Source organism: Mixophyes fleayi, chromosome 5 (assembly GCF_038048845.1).
Source record: "Mixophyes fleayi isolate aMixFle1 chromosome 5, aMixFle1.hap1, whole genome shotgun sequence".
NCBI classification, from domain to species: Eukaryota; Metazoa; Chordata; class Amphibia; order Anura; family Limnodynastidae; genus Mixophyes; species Mixophyes fleayi.
The window spans coordinates 244,132,239-244,150,332 of NC_134406.1; the positions used below are offsets into that span (position 1 = coordinate 244,132,239).

At 41.5% G+C, this 18,094-nt stretch overlaps 1 protein-coding gene across 2 annotated transcripts in view; it reads left to right on the top strand.

Annotated features, from left to right (window-relative positions):
- The first annotated feature begins 988 nt into the window (after positions 1 to 988).
- Positions 989 to 18,094, top strand: part of SLC26A7 (solute carrier family 26 member 7) — a 47,694-nt gene continuing 30,588 nt past the window's right edge. For both annotated transcript variants that reach the window (XM_075213774.1, XM_075213775.1), the window contains exons 1-5: positions 989 to 1,291; positions 5,461 to 5,571; positions 8,032 to 8,201; positions 15,745 to 15,909; positions 17,641 to 17,793. In XM_075213774.1, the coding sequence (XP_075069875.1) occupies positions 1,096 to 1,291; positions 5,461 to 5,571; positions 8,032 to 8,201; positions 15,745 to 15,909; positions 17,641 to 17,793 (795 nt within the window). In that variant the 5' untranslated portion in view covers positions 989 to 1,095. The remainder of the gene's footprint in view (positions 1,292 to 5,460; positions 5,572 to 8,031; positions 8,202 to 15,744; positions 15,910 to 17,640; positions 17,794 to 18,094) is intronic.

Below are 18,094 nucleotides of genomic sequence, written 5' to 3' on the forward strand. Positions count from 1 at the left end.
CGCCGCCGGACAGACTATCACATGATCACTGACGTCAGTCAGTGATCATGTGTGAGATGCGCCGCAGACATTGAAAAACAGCGGCGGCGCCCCGCCGCCGCTGCACTACGTTCCCGAGCCGCTGAACCGCTGACTAGATTAGAAAATCTAGTCAGCGGCGCCCTGCAGGTCCCGGCGCCCTAGGCAACTGCCTAAGGTTGCCTAATGGGAGCGCCGGGCCTGGCGGCACCCACTCTATGGAATTCTCTCCATCGCACAATAAGACTCTCCTCTGGTCTACAAGCTTTCAATCGTTCTCTGAAAACCTACCTCTTCAGACAAGCTATTAATATTCCTCAACCACCCTCTTAACCTCACTACATTACCCTATTACCACCCATTACACAATTTCACACAAGACCTACCCTTTGACCAACATTGTTGTGTGACGGGATCATTTAGCTTATGAGTCACTTTTACCATTGCAATCTGGCTGGACCGAAATGCAAAATGTAGACTTAACCTCCCATTGTCCCATAGATAGTAAGCTTGCAAGCAGGGCCTTCTCACCTCTTTGTCTGTCTTACCCAGTTTGTCTATTAGTTTACTGTGCTTGTCCCCAATTGTAAAGCGCTACGGAATATGTTGGCGCTATATAAATAAATGATGATGATGATGATAATTATTTCAAAACATTCCTTAATAATTTCAATATATTCTTCATTTTAAAATAAAAAGCCAAGGCCACAAAATATTCCTTTGTCTCAGTCTCATTGTAGTTCTAGCACTGAGTATTGAACCTACATAAGTTGTTGCATCTTCTCTTCATGATTTTATAGCAGGCATAAAACTGCACTATACTGTCTGCATAAAAACTGGTATATCACAGTATTGTGTTACAGATATTGCACAACTTGTCCTGCCTACTTATCACTGGGCACAGAATACAGGTAAACCACTTGTACACTAGCTGGCAGAGAGCCATCTCTCCGGAATTACCTCACAAGGAGCCAGCAGCCAGGCACCTGGATGCAGTATGATAGTGTAAGTTGTATTACTCAGTGCAGCAGCTTATCAGATCATATTTTACTGTCTCAATCACTGTAAAGAGAACAAATGTCTGGATCGTGCAGGATAAATTATTGTAATTTGATTTGGGAGCGAATATCCACTATTGGCCTGTCAGAGGTGAGAGGATGGTGGCTGAGGAGAGTACCCATATTGGAGTGGGCTCCCAGATACAACATACGAGACAACCTGATTCCAGATAGTATCTCAGGGATGATGCTGACAGTCCAGCAGGTGGCACAAGGTAATATAACTAGCAAACTTTTATTTGTATTGTTGATCATTTGCTTTTAGAGAACTGTTAGAGATAATATTAGTCCTTGGGAGGTGGTTGCTGGTGGTATCCCAGGAAACAGATTGGTATCCCAGGAATATGATCCCTCGAGACCTCTCACACTAAGACGTAATGTAAATCATGCTTATGACATTGTAGATGGGAGTTTGAGATAGACAGGGACAGCACAATATTGTAAGTGATTCTCTCAAGAATGGTATATATGGTATGTTAATAATTCCACATTATTATTGTATTCATGCTGAACTGAATATTAGATTTTTCAAAACTGCATGTCAGATGCACTTTACAAATAACTTAGTTCTGGCCTCATTTCAGTCAGGGCAACATACAGTAGAAAACAAGTAAACCTAGGACACACTGGGGAAGATGAGGCCAAAACAATCTTTGTGTAGAATCAAAGTGTTCCCCACCTTGGTCACACTGAGGTGTACCCATGACTGCTTACTTTGGCAGGATTACCTCCCTTCCTATACAGGTGTATTAATGCTCCAAAAACAAGCCCAGCCTTCCAGGACTATACTTGAGGACTCACATCGGCAGACACACAAGTACTAAGTTCAAATCAGGAAGGGGCAGACGAGCAGGAGATACTGTAGGCAAAAGAGGGCTGGCAAATTGTAGCCTGGGGGGCAAGACTTGGCTCAGCAGCCTAAGTGGAGCATTTAAAAGGAAACAAAATGCAGATAGCCCAGTGACCCAGCCCACTATGCCACCCAGCCCAGCCTGCCTCTGACTGTAGGCCTAGCCTAACCACTTCAAGTGCCATGCTCAGCATCATTTATTTATATAGCGCCACTAATTCCGCAGCGCTGTACAGAGAACTCTCTTACATCAGTCCCTGCCCCATTGGAGCTTACAGTCTAAATTCCCTAACATACACACAGACAGATTAGGGTCAATTTGTTAGCAGCCAATTAACCTACCAGTATGTTTTTAGAGTGTGGGTGTTACGGCAAGCAGTGCGGCATAAACTTATAGAACAGGTGACGAGGTCTTCCCCTTTAGCAGCTACCTTTTCCGTAGAGACTGGTTATGCTCACAGGTACTCAGATGCCCTCAGGTCTTAAACTCTAAGTAGTATAAGTTTATACTCACAAAGCCATGCACAGGTACACGGAACAGAGGCAGGCCAGCGATCTTGCAGACTGGCCGGAGCAGCAGAGGGAATGTCAGGTACGAGCAGGGTCGGGGCCACAGGCAAGAACAGGCGATAGGTCAAGGTCACAGGCAAAGGTTCAATATCCAGAAGCAGGCAAAGGGTCATACACAGGTAGTCAAAATCCAAAGGCAATACACCAACTGATGCATAGGAGCAGGCTAGGCACAGGAGCACTGAACTATAACCGGCAGGGAGGCTAAACCCTCCCTGCCTTAAATACCACTACTAGCCAATAGGAGCAGGGCAGCGCTATCAGCCACAGGTGGCCCACATTACGCATGCGCCCGGCTGGAGCTAATGCCGGGACGCGGCAACGGCCGGGACAACACCCGGAAGTGACGTCCCGGTCGTCATAGCGACGGCCGGGATGCAGGCAAGAGGGTCGCGGCGGCTGGGCACCGCCGCGGCTCGTGACAGTGGGAGGAAACCGGGGCACCAGATGGAAACACAGGCAAACACGGGGAGAACATACAAACTCTTCACATATAAGGCCATGGTTGAGAATTGAACTCATGATCCCACCACTGTGAGGCAGGAGTGCTAACCACTGAGCCACTGTGCATTTCGTCCCCTACCTCCATTAGTTGTCCTTTCAAGAAACTGCTATTGGCCTTCCACAGTATGAACCTGTGCAGGTGGTAAGGAGAGATGGGGATATAGAATAAGATTGTGGAAAAGTAGGTGGGGGTGCAATATAAAGAGATCACTTGTTTAGAAGTTTTATTAGAAAAGCTTTAATACAAAATGTTGATTGTAGCTTATCTTTGAAAATAATAATTTTGGAAACGAACAAAGTAAAAGCTTGTGTAAAATAATAAGGAAAGAAAATATCAAGCAAGATACAGAAAGAGTAGAGAACAACAAACATAGAATGGAGATTATTTAGAAACATGACCTCTGGGGGTGCGTTCTATTAAAGACCGCTTTATCTGACAATTTGAATTTTCAAGTGTGAATCACGAAAGTAAAATATATTATTTAGTGTTAGTTCCCCCTTTTGATGTTTTTTTTAACAAGCAGTAATTAGTAGTGAGAGGATCTTCAAAGACAAGTGGGCTGAGTGGGGGCTGATTGAGAAGCTGAATGTGATTGGATGAATGTGGTTCGTACCTGCACAGTTATCCTGATCAGGGTCGGCAATCGTTACTACCTAGTGTGGCTCATCCTGAGTTGGATGTTTTGGAATCCAAATAGTAAACTCTAAAAAGTTGCAGAGAAGAATAGTGTTTTTATGCCCATATTGTTTCAAGATGCAGCCAGCTCTGCCCCAGTCACATTTGCACCAAGTCAAGCGTACTTACACCCGGATACAGTGACACCCAAACAGGTCAGTAGCTGTAGCCTGAGGACTGGTGTAAATATATGCTAATTGTGATTGGATGAAGTAACACTTGTTATTATTGCAAAAACACATTTGCTATTAGTTTTGATTTAAATAAAAAAACCCTCTATATTACAGCAGCTATAATTTTCCTACTCCTGTGTGAATGAAAGTAACAAAATATTAATTCTAAAATATGCCCTCAAAGTCATATGATATAGGCACAAGCAATGAAGATAGGTGCTATCAAATTTTCATATTTTACGTACTATCCCCTCGGTGTTCATTAATTATCATGATGTGTTAGGTGATTCTCTGATAATGCCTGAAGATAACCTCTACTGTAGTTATTTTTATGATGGAGGCTACTGTAGTTTTAACTTGAGAAAAGAAAACACAATTTCTGTTACTTTGGTAATTATAGTTTATTAACATATAAATGGTAAGTTAGACTCAGCCTTTACAGTGGGTGAGACATTCAGAAATGTGAAACACCTTATTCATTTTAACTAAGTTTATGTTAGCCGTCTAATCTTACCTGTATATAATATCCAAACTGGTAAGTAGTTATTATATTGACATGGACCACCTATACTGTGTGTATATATGTGTATGTATATATATATATATATATATATATATATATATATATATATATATATATATATATATACAGTGCTTTTTTTGTAAGAAAAAAGGTGCCGGAACTGCCCCCCTCGTTTTTCTGTAGCCCTCTCTTTCTGCCCCCTCATTTTTCTTTAGCCCTCTCTTTCTGCTCCCCCTCCCGCACTTTCTGTAGTCTGTACTTACCTTCCATGCTTCTTTTCTCATTTCTCTACTTCATCGCGGGTCTTCTCACTGGCAGCGTCGTGACATCACAACGCTGCCGGAGCCGAAAGCAGGACACACACTAAGATGCGGTGCTGCACTGTAGCAGCACCACAGAAAAAAAAAATGTTAAAAAGTTAATTAAACTTTGAAAACACATGGAAAGAAGGTGCCGGAACTCCGTTCTGAGCGTTCTATGACAAAAAAAGCCCTGTATATATATGTACATAAACAGGTAGACAGTGGTCCCCTGCACCATGTACAGACTGGGATGCAAGAGGGGGGTTGTCCACATTCTATAAATGAAGAATCAGAGATACTCTGCACTCACCTAATTGATCATCAACATTTCATCATCAACATTTATTTATATAGCGCCAGCAAATACCGTACGCTTTACAATTGGGAACAAACATTAATAAAACAATACTGGGTAATACATACAGACAGAGAGGTAAGAGAACCCTGCTCGCAAGCTTACAATCTATGTTGTCGTACTAACTGTTTTTCTATATTAAAAACAGGGACTGCTAGCTCCACCCATTGCAACATATGTTAAGTCAGTCCTAACATGATCAAATGCTATACTTTTAATCCGGGTTAAAACTTACCTGCTTTTACCTGTTGGTCAGCTTAACATATATTGCAATATGTGGAACTAACATATAGAAAAGCAGTACAAAATATATATATATAAATATATATATATATATTATATATATATATATATATATATATAATCAGTTATGTTGATATTGTATGATGAAACACTACAATAATTATTACATATTATGGATTTGGTTGCAGGTCTGGCATTTGCTGTGATGTCATCAGTCCATCCGGTGTTTGGGTTATATGGATCTGTGTTTCCCCCATTGATTTATGCCATATTTGGAATGAGCCGACATGTTTCAACAGGTGAGAGTGGAAATTTGTATTTATAAATTGTTTTCTAAACAAAATGGATGAAGCAATGTTTTTAATTCAGCTCTTCAATGTGGCCTCTTCCATAGATGAGATATTCACTAATGATTTCTCAGTAATTTTTATACATGTTTTTTGCAGCTTTATGGTTGAAATAAAGCATTTAAATCAGCTTCTCCACTGTAGTAAGGGATTCCTGTGTTATTTGCCGAACATACCCAGACAGTTCCGAAAGGGGCAGTCTCCTTGTCAGGAGAACATAAGAGGACTCCAAGAACCTCTACTATGACTGGTAGAAATCATCAACAAAGAAATGGCTCACATGAAAACTAAAAATAGGCACATACACAATAGTAATAAAACAGTCATCATAAATCTATATCTATAATAAACACCTCAGAGAGGACAGCTGTAAATGGAACAACTAGTTTTCAAGCACATGGGGTATGATTCTCCTGCAGACAGGCAGATGTGATAGAAACAGCATTAGTAAGTTATGTTTCCATCACAAAGCAAAATAAAAAAACACCTAACAAGGTATAGTACTAATATCAATCTGGGGTATGAATGACAATTTATGTTGTACCCTTATTGACAGCCAATAATGTACATGCAGAAATGTATAAATAGATTGTTAGTAGCCCTATTACTACTGTTAGTAGACTACTGCATACTTGTGGTATATAGTGTACAGTATGTATGCACTTTGAAATGCTGCAGCAGCTACACATTGCCAGACAGTGTGAGCAGTTCCAGGTGCCGGTAAAGGAGACTGGTGGTGGCAGCGGTTATTCTCCTACAACTGGGTACGGCAGTTGTCACTCACAGTCAATTGGCCAAAGGGGCACCAGTCGGAGCTGTCAGTGACGGAAAATTGATGAAAACCAGTGAAGCACCAAATAGTGACGCCGCTTAGTAAGCCTATCCCATCACCATTACATAATGTGGTCATCTAATTGATGGTACATGCTACAATATTGGCTTAATTTGGCAATAATACTGGGAGTTTGTGCGGCTGATTATGCTGAGAATCTAGCAATACTTTTATTTATACTCAAATAAAAGTAACCAGCTGCGCCCACGAGTAAAGTGTCTGTTTGTATGGTCAGAACATGTTTTCTCTGTTAGGGTGAGTCCCATTCAACATCTGCTAAACCCGAGTTAGATGTTCATCAAAATCTGTGGACACACAAACGCTGCAATAAGTGGCCAGTCAGGGCTGCTGTTAAAAGTTGCAGCATGTTTATTTCATACAATTTTCTCAAGGTTACAATGCTCTGTATCCAGGGGAGGGCTGGGAAATTTTAGCCAGGGAGGCAAGACTCGATTTAGCAGCTTACTATAGTGCAGGACAGCACTGTGGCCTAGTGGTTAGCACTTCTGCCTCACAGCCCTGGGGTCATGAGTTTGATTCCTGACCATGGCCTTATCTGTGTGGAGTTTGTATGTTCTCCCCGTGTTTGCGTGCGTTTGCTGCGGGTGGTTTCCTCCCACACTCCAAAAACATACTAGTAGGTTAATTGACTGCTATCAAAATGCACCCTAGTGTGTGTGTGTGTGTGTGTGTGTCTGTGTGTATGTTAGGGAATTTAGACTTCATATCAACAGAGAACCATTGTGTTTGATTAGGGGCACTCTTTGGATATCTTGATAATAAAACATCTTAAAGTTTATTGATATGCATTAAAAAATTAAGTGTCTAATAATCAGTAGCAGTGAAATATTAAAATTGTTGATTATGAATAGAGCCAATGAATAGTTGGTAAAGAACTGTTAAAACTAGCAATAAATGCTAGTACGCGCCGTCCTTTCTAATAATGTATAGATCTATACATTATTAGAAAGGACGGCGCGTACTAGCATTTATTGCTAGTTTTAACAGTTCTTTACCAACTATTCATTGGCTCTATTGATAATCAACAATTTTAATATTTCACTGCTACTGATTATTAGACACTTAATTTTTTAATGCATATCAATAAACTTTAAGATGTTTTATTATCAAGATATCCTAAGAGTGCCCCTAATCAAACACAATGGTTCTCTGTTGATATGATATCTGGTATTCTGTGTGGGAGCACCTTTTCTGGGTTTTGTGAATCTATATAAAACAATGAACAAATTAAACAATAATAAAAATATAATGGAATAAATGAAATACATATAACCTAGAAAATATTAGGATTCTCCTGGTGCGATTTATACAGGTTTTGTTAGGGAATTTAGACTGTAAGCTCCAATGGGGCAGGGACTGATGTGAGTGAGTTCTCTGTACAGCGCTGCGGAATTAGTGGCGCTATATAAATAAATGATGATCATGATTTTAATGGGGAAAAAATGCAGGTGGCCCAGCCCAAGGTAGAGCACTATGGGACCGGCCCGGGGGGCAGAAGTCCCCCTGCCTCTGACTGTAACAGCCGGCAGCCAGTTCAATCTGTCCTGTTTGTCTTGCAGGCACCTTCGCTATCACATCCCTGATATCTGCTGGAGCTGTTGAGCGACTTGTTCCTTCGGACAATGACAATCTCACCAACGTCTCTCTGGGTGATCTGGGTTTATCCGACTTTGAAATGAGAAGAATAGGAGTCGCTGCAGCAGTGACATTTTTAGGGGGCGTCATCCAAGTAGGTGTCTCCTGTGTTACATATATCTCTTTATTTACAGTTATTTATATGACGCCTCCATATTAGTGCTTGACAGAGAATATGTGATCATTCACATCGGCCTCTGCTCCAGTGGAGCTTACAATCTATATTCTCCACCACATACACACACACACGCACACGCACACGCACACGCACACACACATGCACACACACACACACACACACACATATATATACACACACACACACACACACATGCATACACACGCACATACACACACACACACGCATACACACACACACACACACACACACACACATAGACGTTAATGTCATCAGAACCAATTAACCTATCAGTATCCTGCTGAGTGCTCTCCCAGTGCTGTGATCCCATGTACCAGATGTAAGTGATTAGATTGGGGTCCCAGGAAAAAAATAATCAAATAATGGTGGTTATTTTTGCTTTGTACTTGTTGTAGATGAATTGATAAGCGTAAAATGGAGTATAGAGTATTAACAGAAGATTAAATTCAATCAGAAACTAAACCATCTAATAATTGTGATACTCCCAAAAGTGTTACAAATAAACATGTTGTCTGCAGTGTTTTAAAATGATACTTTACTGTTGCACTCAGAGGTGCTGATCAGGAGGAGAGGAGATCCCAAAAAGATTTACATGAATGGTGTCTTGTTACAAACTACAGATTGTGGTAAGCAGTGCAGATAGATCCAGTGTGGGAACCATCCCTGATTTTGTACAGGAGATGCTATGTAATATATCTATAGCTGGAGCTGGAACAGTGAGATGTTCTGTGACAGTCATTGAGGTGTTATATGTACACGCGGTTGCCGCTAGAGTGTGGCAGATATTGGTGGGAGAGTGTAACAGTCACTGCAGGGCTATAACTACAGCTCTATACTCTGTTGTAACAATTATTACACTTATGGGGGGACTCAAATCTCTCTATTTTGTTTCCCCCAGCGTTACCTTTAATTAATTAATTAAGCCAATACTCAGCCATACACATAGCCATTGAAATAAAAAGAGAAAAAGAGAGGGGTTAATTGTGCTAAGTCAGAAATTCAGGCAGAGAGACTGTCCACCCCTCACCCACTCCATCTCCTTATCCCTTCAATTGCCCATTGAGTGGCCACCCACCTTTGCTTCGTGGTAGGTCCTGAACTCCCATCCACCTTCTCTGGCCTGTCCATCCATTTTGGTGGGGTGACCTTACTTGCATGGACAACACGGTGGCTTAGTGGTTAGCACTTCTGCCTCACAGCACTGGGGTCATGAGTTCAATTCCTGACCATGGCCTTATCTGTGTGGAGTTTGTATGTTCTCCCCGTGTTTGCGTGGGTTTCCTCCGGGTGCTCCGGTTTCCTCCCACACTCCAAAAACATACTGGTAGGTTATTTGGCTTCTATTAAATTGACCTTAGTCTCTCTCAGTCTGTGTATGTTAGGGAATTTAGACTGTAAGCTCCAATGGGGCAGGGACTGATGTGACTGAGTTCTCTATACAGCGTTATGGAATTAGTGGCGCTATATAAATAGATGATGATGATGATGATGATGTTTTCCAAAGCTCAGCCTTACACATAACGACTGAAACAAAATCTATTTTTTACATAGCTAAGCGCTAGGCCCGAGAGGTTACAGTTGCATCGCCAGGCCCCTACCAAAACTTTGCTATGGAGCTCAGTGATGCATAGTTCCGCCCCTGGCTATGAGGTCCAGCGGTGAGAGGGGGGCTTTGTAATGCCAGCCTACCCTCCTGAGGCCCTGACTCCGGGTTCCCGGGAGTCACCCCAGGGGCGGGCTGGCCCGCTGGGTCAGACGGCTATTAGGGCCGGGGGGTAGGCCGGCCGGCCGCAAAAAACATAGTTTCCCCCCCGCGGCCGCATCTGATGATGGCCGTGTCAGCGCACAGGCGGCCGCATCATATGACAGGGGATGCGGCCGCGTCATCAATGACGCGGCCGCATCCCCTGTCATATGATGCGGCCGCCTGTGTGCCCCCCGGCCATCCCTCTCCCAGCCTGCGCCTGAGTCACCCTAAGTTTCTGATGCTGTGTTGGTGGCCTCTGTCTACAACTGCATACAGCATCTATGTCTGACTATCAAATAAGAAAAAGAAAGTCAAGTGTAAATGAACTGATCCATTAGGGGATTAATGATTAAATGAGGACAGACAGGATGCACACTACTGTACCCTGAGGTCACACATGACTGACAATGCCTGTGTAGCACTAGATAGCACTGGACTATGCAATTTTTCACATGTTTAAAGAGTGACTAAATAAAAAGTGACTATTGAGTGCTTTGAATGTTGGTGACATTCAGGTGTATTTAATAAGGCACCATAAAAATTAAGTGAAAACATGATCACATTTGCTCTAGCACAATTCAGTAGTAGCACAGTTAGGGATTACTTAAGGTTTCTAAATATCCTCAGCACATATATTCTGTTTGAAAAGAATGTCTAGTTTATCTTGGCATTTTTGCTATGAAGTTTTCATTGTTTATTATGAAATTGTACATAGTGTTATTCTAGTTGCTGCTTTCAACTATTTTGTGACTTTTTATGACCCTAATCGCTGTATTCGCATATTCTATTATTAGTGCTAGTGCCAATCCATAAATGTCACTGAACATCTATAACAGAGACTTCATATAAAGTGAAATTTGACTCACTGCACAGCTGTGAGGCTGGGTACACCCTAAGGGTTTTCAGTCAATTATTGGGCCAATCACATGATAAACGACCGTTCAGCTCGATATCACATTAGTGTGTACGCTCCAACGATGAACGATTATCGTTCCAAAGCAGGTCATATCGTTTCATCTGATTGTTAAACTAAACTAAAAATCTTGTTCAATGATGGAACAATGTCGTTCCAATTCAGCAGTGTATCTGCACTCAGGACCGGCAGTGTCCATAGATCTCTATGGAGTGTGCAGAGTCAGGATCTTTTCAGCCTGTGGTTATGACAGAGGAAGAGCACAGATAAATCGTGTAAAATGCGTATAGTGTGGACACATGAATCGACATGCTGAAAAGGACTTGTTTCTTTAGTCGTTGGTAAAATTGTTAAGGATATAGCATCAGAGAAATGTTCTGTAGTGTGTACCCAGCCTTAGTAACGTGAGTGTGTAAATGCAAAGTGTGATTAGATAACAGTAAGTAGAACAGGAGTGCGGTAACAAATGAAGGTCAAACAGGCTTCACAGGTTTATCTGCTACACACCAACGTGTTTCAACTTAAAGAAGTCTTTATCAAGGTGATCTTACATAACTATACCTGATCAGGAAAACTCTCAGGGCCTGAGTCATTAAGGAAAGTAAAGCAAAAAAATGTTCTCCGGTACAAACCATGTTACAATGCAAATTAGTTTATTATTGTGAACATAAAGAAAATATTGGCTGTTTTTTCATGTAACACACAAATACTTGGCTGTTTTTTCATGTAACACACAAATAGTTGATCTAGGACATGCTCTTCCCCAACTATAAATCTATCCCACATTTTAAATTTACCCCCCCCCCCTCCAAAGCAACATGGTTTTGCCCAGGTGCAAAATTACTCCTTTTTTATGCTTTGCTCTCCTTAATGACTCAGGCCCTCATAGAATTCTAATATCTTGGTTAGAGGAAGAAAAATAAATTGTGATTTTTCTGGCCAACACATAAGGCCTCCTTCATAGTTAAGAGTAGAAAGTGTATTTCGCAACTTGACAAATGATTTTGCGCTGCAGGACCAAATTTATAATGTTCAGACAGATTTAGCGTTGGGAGGGGGGCATCCTATCCAAACCCTCAATTGCAGTGTGTGACTGGATCACTGATAAATAACTTCTGGTATAAATTTACTTTAAGGAAATAGCGCAGGGCGCTTATTTATATAATTGCAAATGCACTTATTTTTGATATTATGTATATTTTGAGATAGGAAATCGTTATTTCTGAGACCGGGGTAAAAAATGTGTTTTTCTGTTTTAACGTTTCCAAAGGAAATACCTTATTTCTGATGTATATAACTGATACAATGAGCCTTTGTGGATGGAGGTCTTTTGTGTATTGGGATGTGTTTTGTATGGAAGTGTCATTGTTTGGGGTTTGTAAGGTTGCCAGTGGAAACTTCCCATTAGGCATATGGGGAGGTAATGTGATAGCAGGAATTGCTAACTAAGTTTTGTGAAGAAGTGTCAAATGCCTGCTCTGGTTTAAGGCTCAGCAGGGGGTCGTTACTGTGTGGCCTTTTTTCAGAGTGGTCAAACCTTTCTGAACATTGTAAACAGCATGTGATGCAGGACATCACAGCTTATCTAGAATTTCATAGATAAGTGTAAATATTATTGGCTTTGCAATGCATGTAAATCCATGTTTGTGTAAACACATTGCTTCCTGATTCTAAAAATAGCCTGTGTCCAAACTGTATAAAAGGCACTGGCTTGTATTGAAAAGTTGTTCTTCTTGTTACATCTGACCTGATCACTGGTACCTGCAACCAGTGTGAGAGCAAATAAACATCACTTGCTTCAAAGACCTGCTTGAAAACATCTTCAATATTGCTGTATTACTCTGACCTGCAGATTAGATCCTAAATCTAATCCGTTCTCTAGTTGTTTCTGAGGTTGGACCCAGATTTTCCGGTACCACCGCTCTTCTACTATCCTGCAGCCCTGGTCAGTGTGATAGGCCGGGGGGATCAATCCACAGCAACCCTGATCCATACTAAGAGGTCAGAAGTTACCAGCCCAGGTACACCAGTAACGGGGTACACTCGCAGTTACCCAGAAGAAACCCAGTACTGGATGCTGGCAAAGAGTCCAGTGGTGGCAGCATTTGTAAGCCCCTTCTACTGCAGCAAAAGGGCGCACTTGGGATAACGAAAGGGAACAGTGGCAAAGTAAGCCCAGCCGGTTCCCAGCAACAACAGATAGGGTGGCATAGGCGGTTCATCCTGTCACACAGAGTAAAAATAAATCAGCCAGTATTGTAGTATGTGCTAACAAAAGCAGCCACTATTTTCCTAGCATGCAAATACTTTTTGCATTTACACCATCAATATCATGGTCATATTGTGTCATTCCATGTTATGGTTACATTGAGTTCAGCCACTATATTTTTTTACCAAAGATTGAGTTCCTGTATAATTACCCACAAATTGTCAAGTTATGGGCCTTTAATTTACGCGCCCTGTTCTGGTGTTAATGTTTGTGGGTCTCCTGTCACCTCCTAGCGCTGTCAGTTTTTATTCCAATCAGAAAGTAAATACTGCAATTAAAGTAAAGTAGTCCCTTTAATAACCCAGCACTGCTAATCAGATCGCACCATGCTTGTATTGTCCCAGATCAGTGAATACCTGTCTGACTATGTACCTGGAACTCCCAACCTTAGTTTACACCTCCCTTCTCTCTTCTTATCCAGATCATACATAAAATCCCAAATATCTAGGGCTATCTGTTTTATCCCCTTGTTCCTGCCAGAACCCTCTAGCTGACTATAGTCTATATAGGCTCCACTGTCTCTCCTCTAAGCATCAAGGGCCTGATTCATTAAGGAACGCAATTTTCTTAAACAGACGGAAATTGCTCGCAAGTGCCCTATATTCAAGTATAAGCGGATCTGAAGTAACGTCTCATTGGGTATAAGTATTCTCTGCCTTGCCGTATGCAGACAGATACACACACTGCAGGATGTGTTTAATACACTTTAACACCTGTTAATAATATAATCATTAATAAAAATACATTGAAGAAAATATTTTCTGTTTTCCATTTTTTTTTGTTACATGAAATACAGTTATCAGGCTGTTATTAATACCTACTGTACATAAAATTAATTTTTACAGTTACTCTTATTTGCAAACACATGTTCTATCATGCATACGTGACTGTCATTACTATCAATCGGCACTTACAGCTGACCTGTAGCTGGTTCAAGTGAAATGGTTAAAACACGTGTACCTTATTCAGGCCCTGATTAAGGGAATGGAGGCCCCTGGGCTAAGGGGGCCTCCATTCCCCCGTGAGGGCCCTCCCCTCTGTGATCCGAGCTGCCCGCCCCCCTTTCCCCCGGCACTTACCTCCTTCTCCGGCGCGCTGTACGCTCTTTACTGAGGAGATCTCGTGAGAGTGAGACTCACGAGATCTCCTCAGTAAGGAGACTACAGCTTGCTGGGGAAGGACCGCAGTGAAAGTGCTCAGTAGTACTGATCGCGCCGGGGGCGCCCCCGACCCCGACCGATCAATACTGCTGCTGAGCACTTTCAAGGGCCCCCTGGATGCCATAGGCCCCTGGGCTGTGGCCCAGTTAGCCCTATGGTTAATCCGGCCCTGACCTTATTATGTCCAGAGCTTAAATCGTAAGGATGTGTGTGCTCGTCCGTGGCACGCTCTTACTGTACAATACCCCGACTCTTTATACAGCTGCTGTATGAGATACGTTTGCTACTAAGAATCCCCTTTCGGGTCCCGAGGGCTGCAGACAATAAGTGTTTGGTAAATTACAAAGTAAGCCCTAGATGTACTGCGAACACATTCAAGAGTTATCAGATGCTTAATTAATAACCAGTTTTTTAAAATTCCACTTGCTGGCAGGATTGAGCATCTATTATATATTGTTATACTGTTTATTTCTAGTGGTAATTGTATCAGTGTTGTACATTTTTTTATTTTAGTAGAGAAGGAAAAGGAAAGAGATACATTGGGAGGTTTGACATCTGAATGTCAAAATCCTGCCGGTGATAGGGATCATTATTGGACCAACCAGTATATGAAAGTGTTACTGCTGGTAGTAGTATTGGTATTGCTGGTGTGTACCTTGTTGGAGGCAAGACTCATTGACTTTTGTTTTTTGTCTGCATGGGAAATGTTTGTTTCATTAGTTGAATAGAACTCTATTCTGAGTTTTCAGTTCCACTGAGAATGAGTGAGCCGGCAAGTCCTAGGGGTAAATTTATCAAGCAGCAGGTTTAAAAAAAGTGGAGATGTTGCCTATAGCAACCAATCAGATTCTAGTTATCATTCATTTAGTTCACTATTATAATAGGCAACATCTCCACTTTTTCAAAACCTCAGCTTGATAAATTTACCCCATAGCATCACTCAGGAATCACTACTGGAGGACTCCTGGGCAATAGATGCAAGAACGTGGAAAGAATAGAGTCAGAAGGTATATGATAGTGAGCGATACTGATCCAGTGGATATAAGAAAGGAGAATCAGAGGCAATGTATTCAGCTAACCAACAGTTGTCCCTGGAGACAATATATAATATCAAAGCAGCTAATAGAGCATAAGGACACTGTCTCCCCACAATATTATTAGTAATGCCACAGATGGTTCTGGTTGGGTTTTTGAATCCATCACTGTAAGACAACTATGCTGATCACTCTACCACCCACATAATAGCTGAATGAGTGAACTGTTTTACACCAATCATCGGTTCCAGATAACTTTTAGAGACTAGAACATTACTGACACATTACTGACACAGAGACACTTCCAGAAATGCTGATGTTCTCCCACTGTATTTCTTCTCCTTTCTTTAATAGATGTCCATGTTTTTGTTGCATTTGGGCTGCACAACCTTCCTATTATCCGAGCCTGTAGTCAGCGCGATGACGACTGGGGCAGCTACTCATGTGGTGACATCACAAGTAAAGTTCCTACTAGGAATGAAGATTCCTTATATATCAGGACCGTTAGGAATGTTTTATGTAAGTTTACACTCTGTGATGTATGTGATGTGCATTTAAGTGATTTACTAGCTACAGCTATTTCTGATCGTGTATCCTACATAGGTGCACCCAGCTATGGGTCTACCTATTAGATTGGGCACCAGATAAGGCTCTGCATATTAGATTGTGCAGAAAGCTAAACATGCTGATTATGCTATATAAGTGCGTACTGTATGTCTGGGGCAGCAAGGTGGCTTAGTTGTCAGCACTTCTGCTTTACAGCAATGGGGTCATGAGTTCAATTCCCGACCATGGCCTTATCTGTGAGGAGTTTGTATGTTCTCCCTGTGTTTGCGGGCTCTCCTCCGGGTGCTCCGGTTTCCTCCCACACTCCAAAAACATACTGGGAGGTTTATTGGCTGCTAACAAAATTGACCCTAATCTGTCTGTCTGTCTGTCTGTGTGTGTGTGTGTGTGTAAGGGAATTTAGACTGTAAGCCCCAATGGGGCAGGGACTGATGTGAGTGAGTTCTCTGTACAGCGCCGCGGAATTAGTGGTGCTATATAAATAAATGGTAATAATAATACATGGAATTTATAATGGGGAGGGAAGGGTGTAGAGCCTATAATAATGTGATATTGTTAGGTGGGCCAGTGCTCTTCTCAAATGATCTGGACCCCATATTTGTGTTTGCCCCTCGAGGGGGGAAATTTGTCAGTCATCAGGATCAGTCAGATTGATTATATTTGAATATTGAGTCTTTCATTTGCATTCAGAATGGAAGTTTGACAGTCACGTTGTGTGACACCTTACTGGATCTCATTGTCTGGCTAACTGACTGACACTATATACATTCGTACATAGGAGGGGGCAGGCTTCAGTGTCGGGGGATGTGACGGGTAAGATTGTATCCAGTGTCTGATCTGGAGGTATTTATAAAAATCTCAGGCTGGTATGTCATACTTAGCTTGTAAACGGGAAAAGGGGGGAAGAGATCCACCCTCCAGAAGATCCTGTAATCGCCCAGCCCCTTGTCTATGCCAAAAATCTAGAAAGAGATCTGGGATCAGTTGTGACAGGGCAATGGTAGAGAGATTGAAGGAGGGGAGAAGGGTATCTGGAGATAAGAGCATTATCTTGTCCCAAATAGTAAGAGAGTCCTTGATACTCTGTAGGGTAGTTGCGGTGATTTGCCTGCTAGGCTTATCTAACCAAAGATCTGCCAACGGGAATGGAGAAGAATTAAATCTCAATTTAAAAAAAAAAACAATTTAATTTTTAATATAAACATAAAAAGCTCAGAGAATAATAATAGATAGTGAAATCCTATGCTTGTGTTCCATGCATTTTCAGGATCTGCTACTACTGAAAGCTGATGAGCTAGGAAGACTAACATACTTTAATACAGTGCTTGGTTTCACAGAGTACTAAAGTCTGTACATCCGATTGAACTGTGATTGGCTGGAGGCCAGGAGGAAGTACTTCCTTGGCATTGTGACAGCAATACTTTCTTTAATCACACTTCGTGAGTGTGTGAGTTGCCATGTCTGTACAGTAACTAGGGGTGGCAAAAAAAAGGTAAGTAAGGAAAGTTCTGGCTATTGTACATGTGATTTCCTGCAGGCTTTGGACATGTGACCGCATCCATAGCCTAGGTTATTGCAATTGGAAACTAACTGGGAAAATAAAAATGTTGGCATGTTTAACAGACTTATACATGTTTCATCTTGTTTCCCCAATGATTTTTAGGTTCCTTCTTATTTTTGCAGATTTATATCTACATTTTTAAAAACATCAACATGGTTAAAATAGGAGCATTGCTGTTGTCCATTCTCTCCCTCGCTCTGCTCATTATGACAAAAGAGCTGAATGAAAAATTCAAAAATAAAGTCAAATTTGTTATTCCCATTGACTTGACATTGGTGAGTACTAACAAAAGTGTCTATTTATTGCACTGTGTTATAGTAATAGAACATACTGTATATCATAATAAAAATGACATTACATTGGAGAAAGACAAACTAAGCAATATAGATAATCTATGCACTGGGTGGTAATTAAAGTGGATAAGTCACCAGGGAGAATGTGAACCATGATATAACATAAATATAAAATAGGTGCTGGCCACGGAAACGTGGAGCACAACCTAGCCCAGTGTTGGCTAACCTGTGACACTCCAGGTGTTTTGAAACTACAAGTCCCATCATGCTTTGCCAATATATA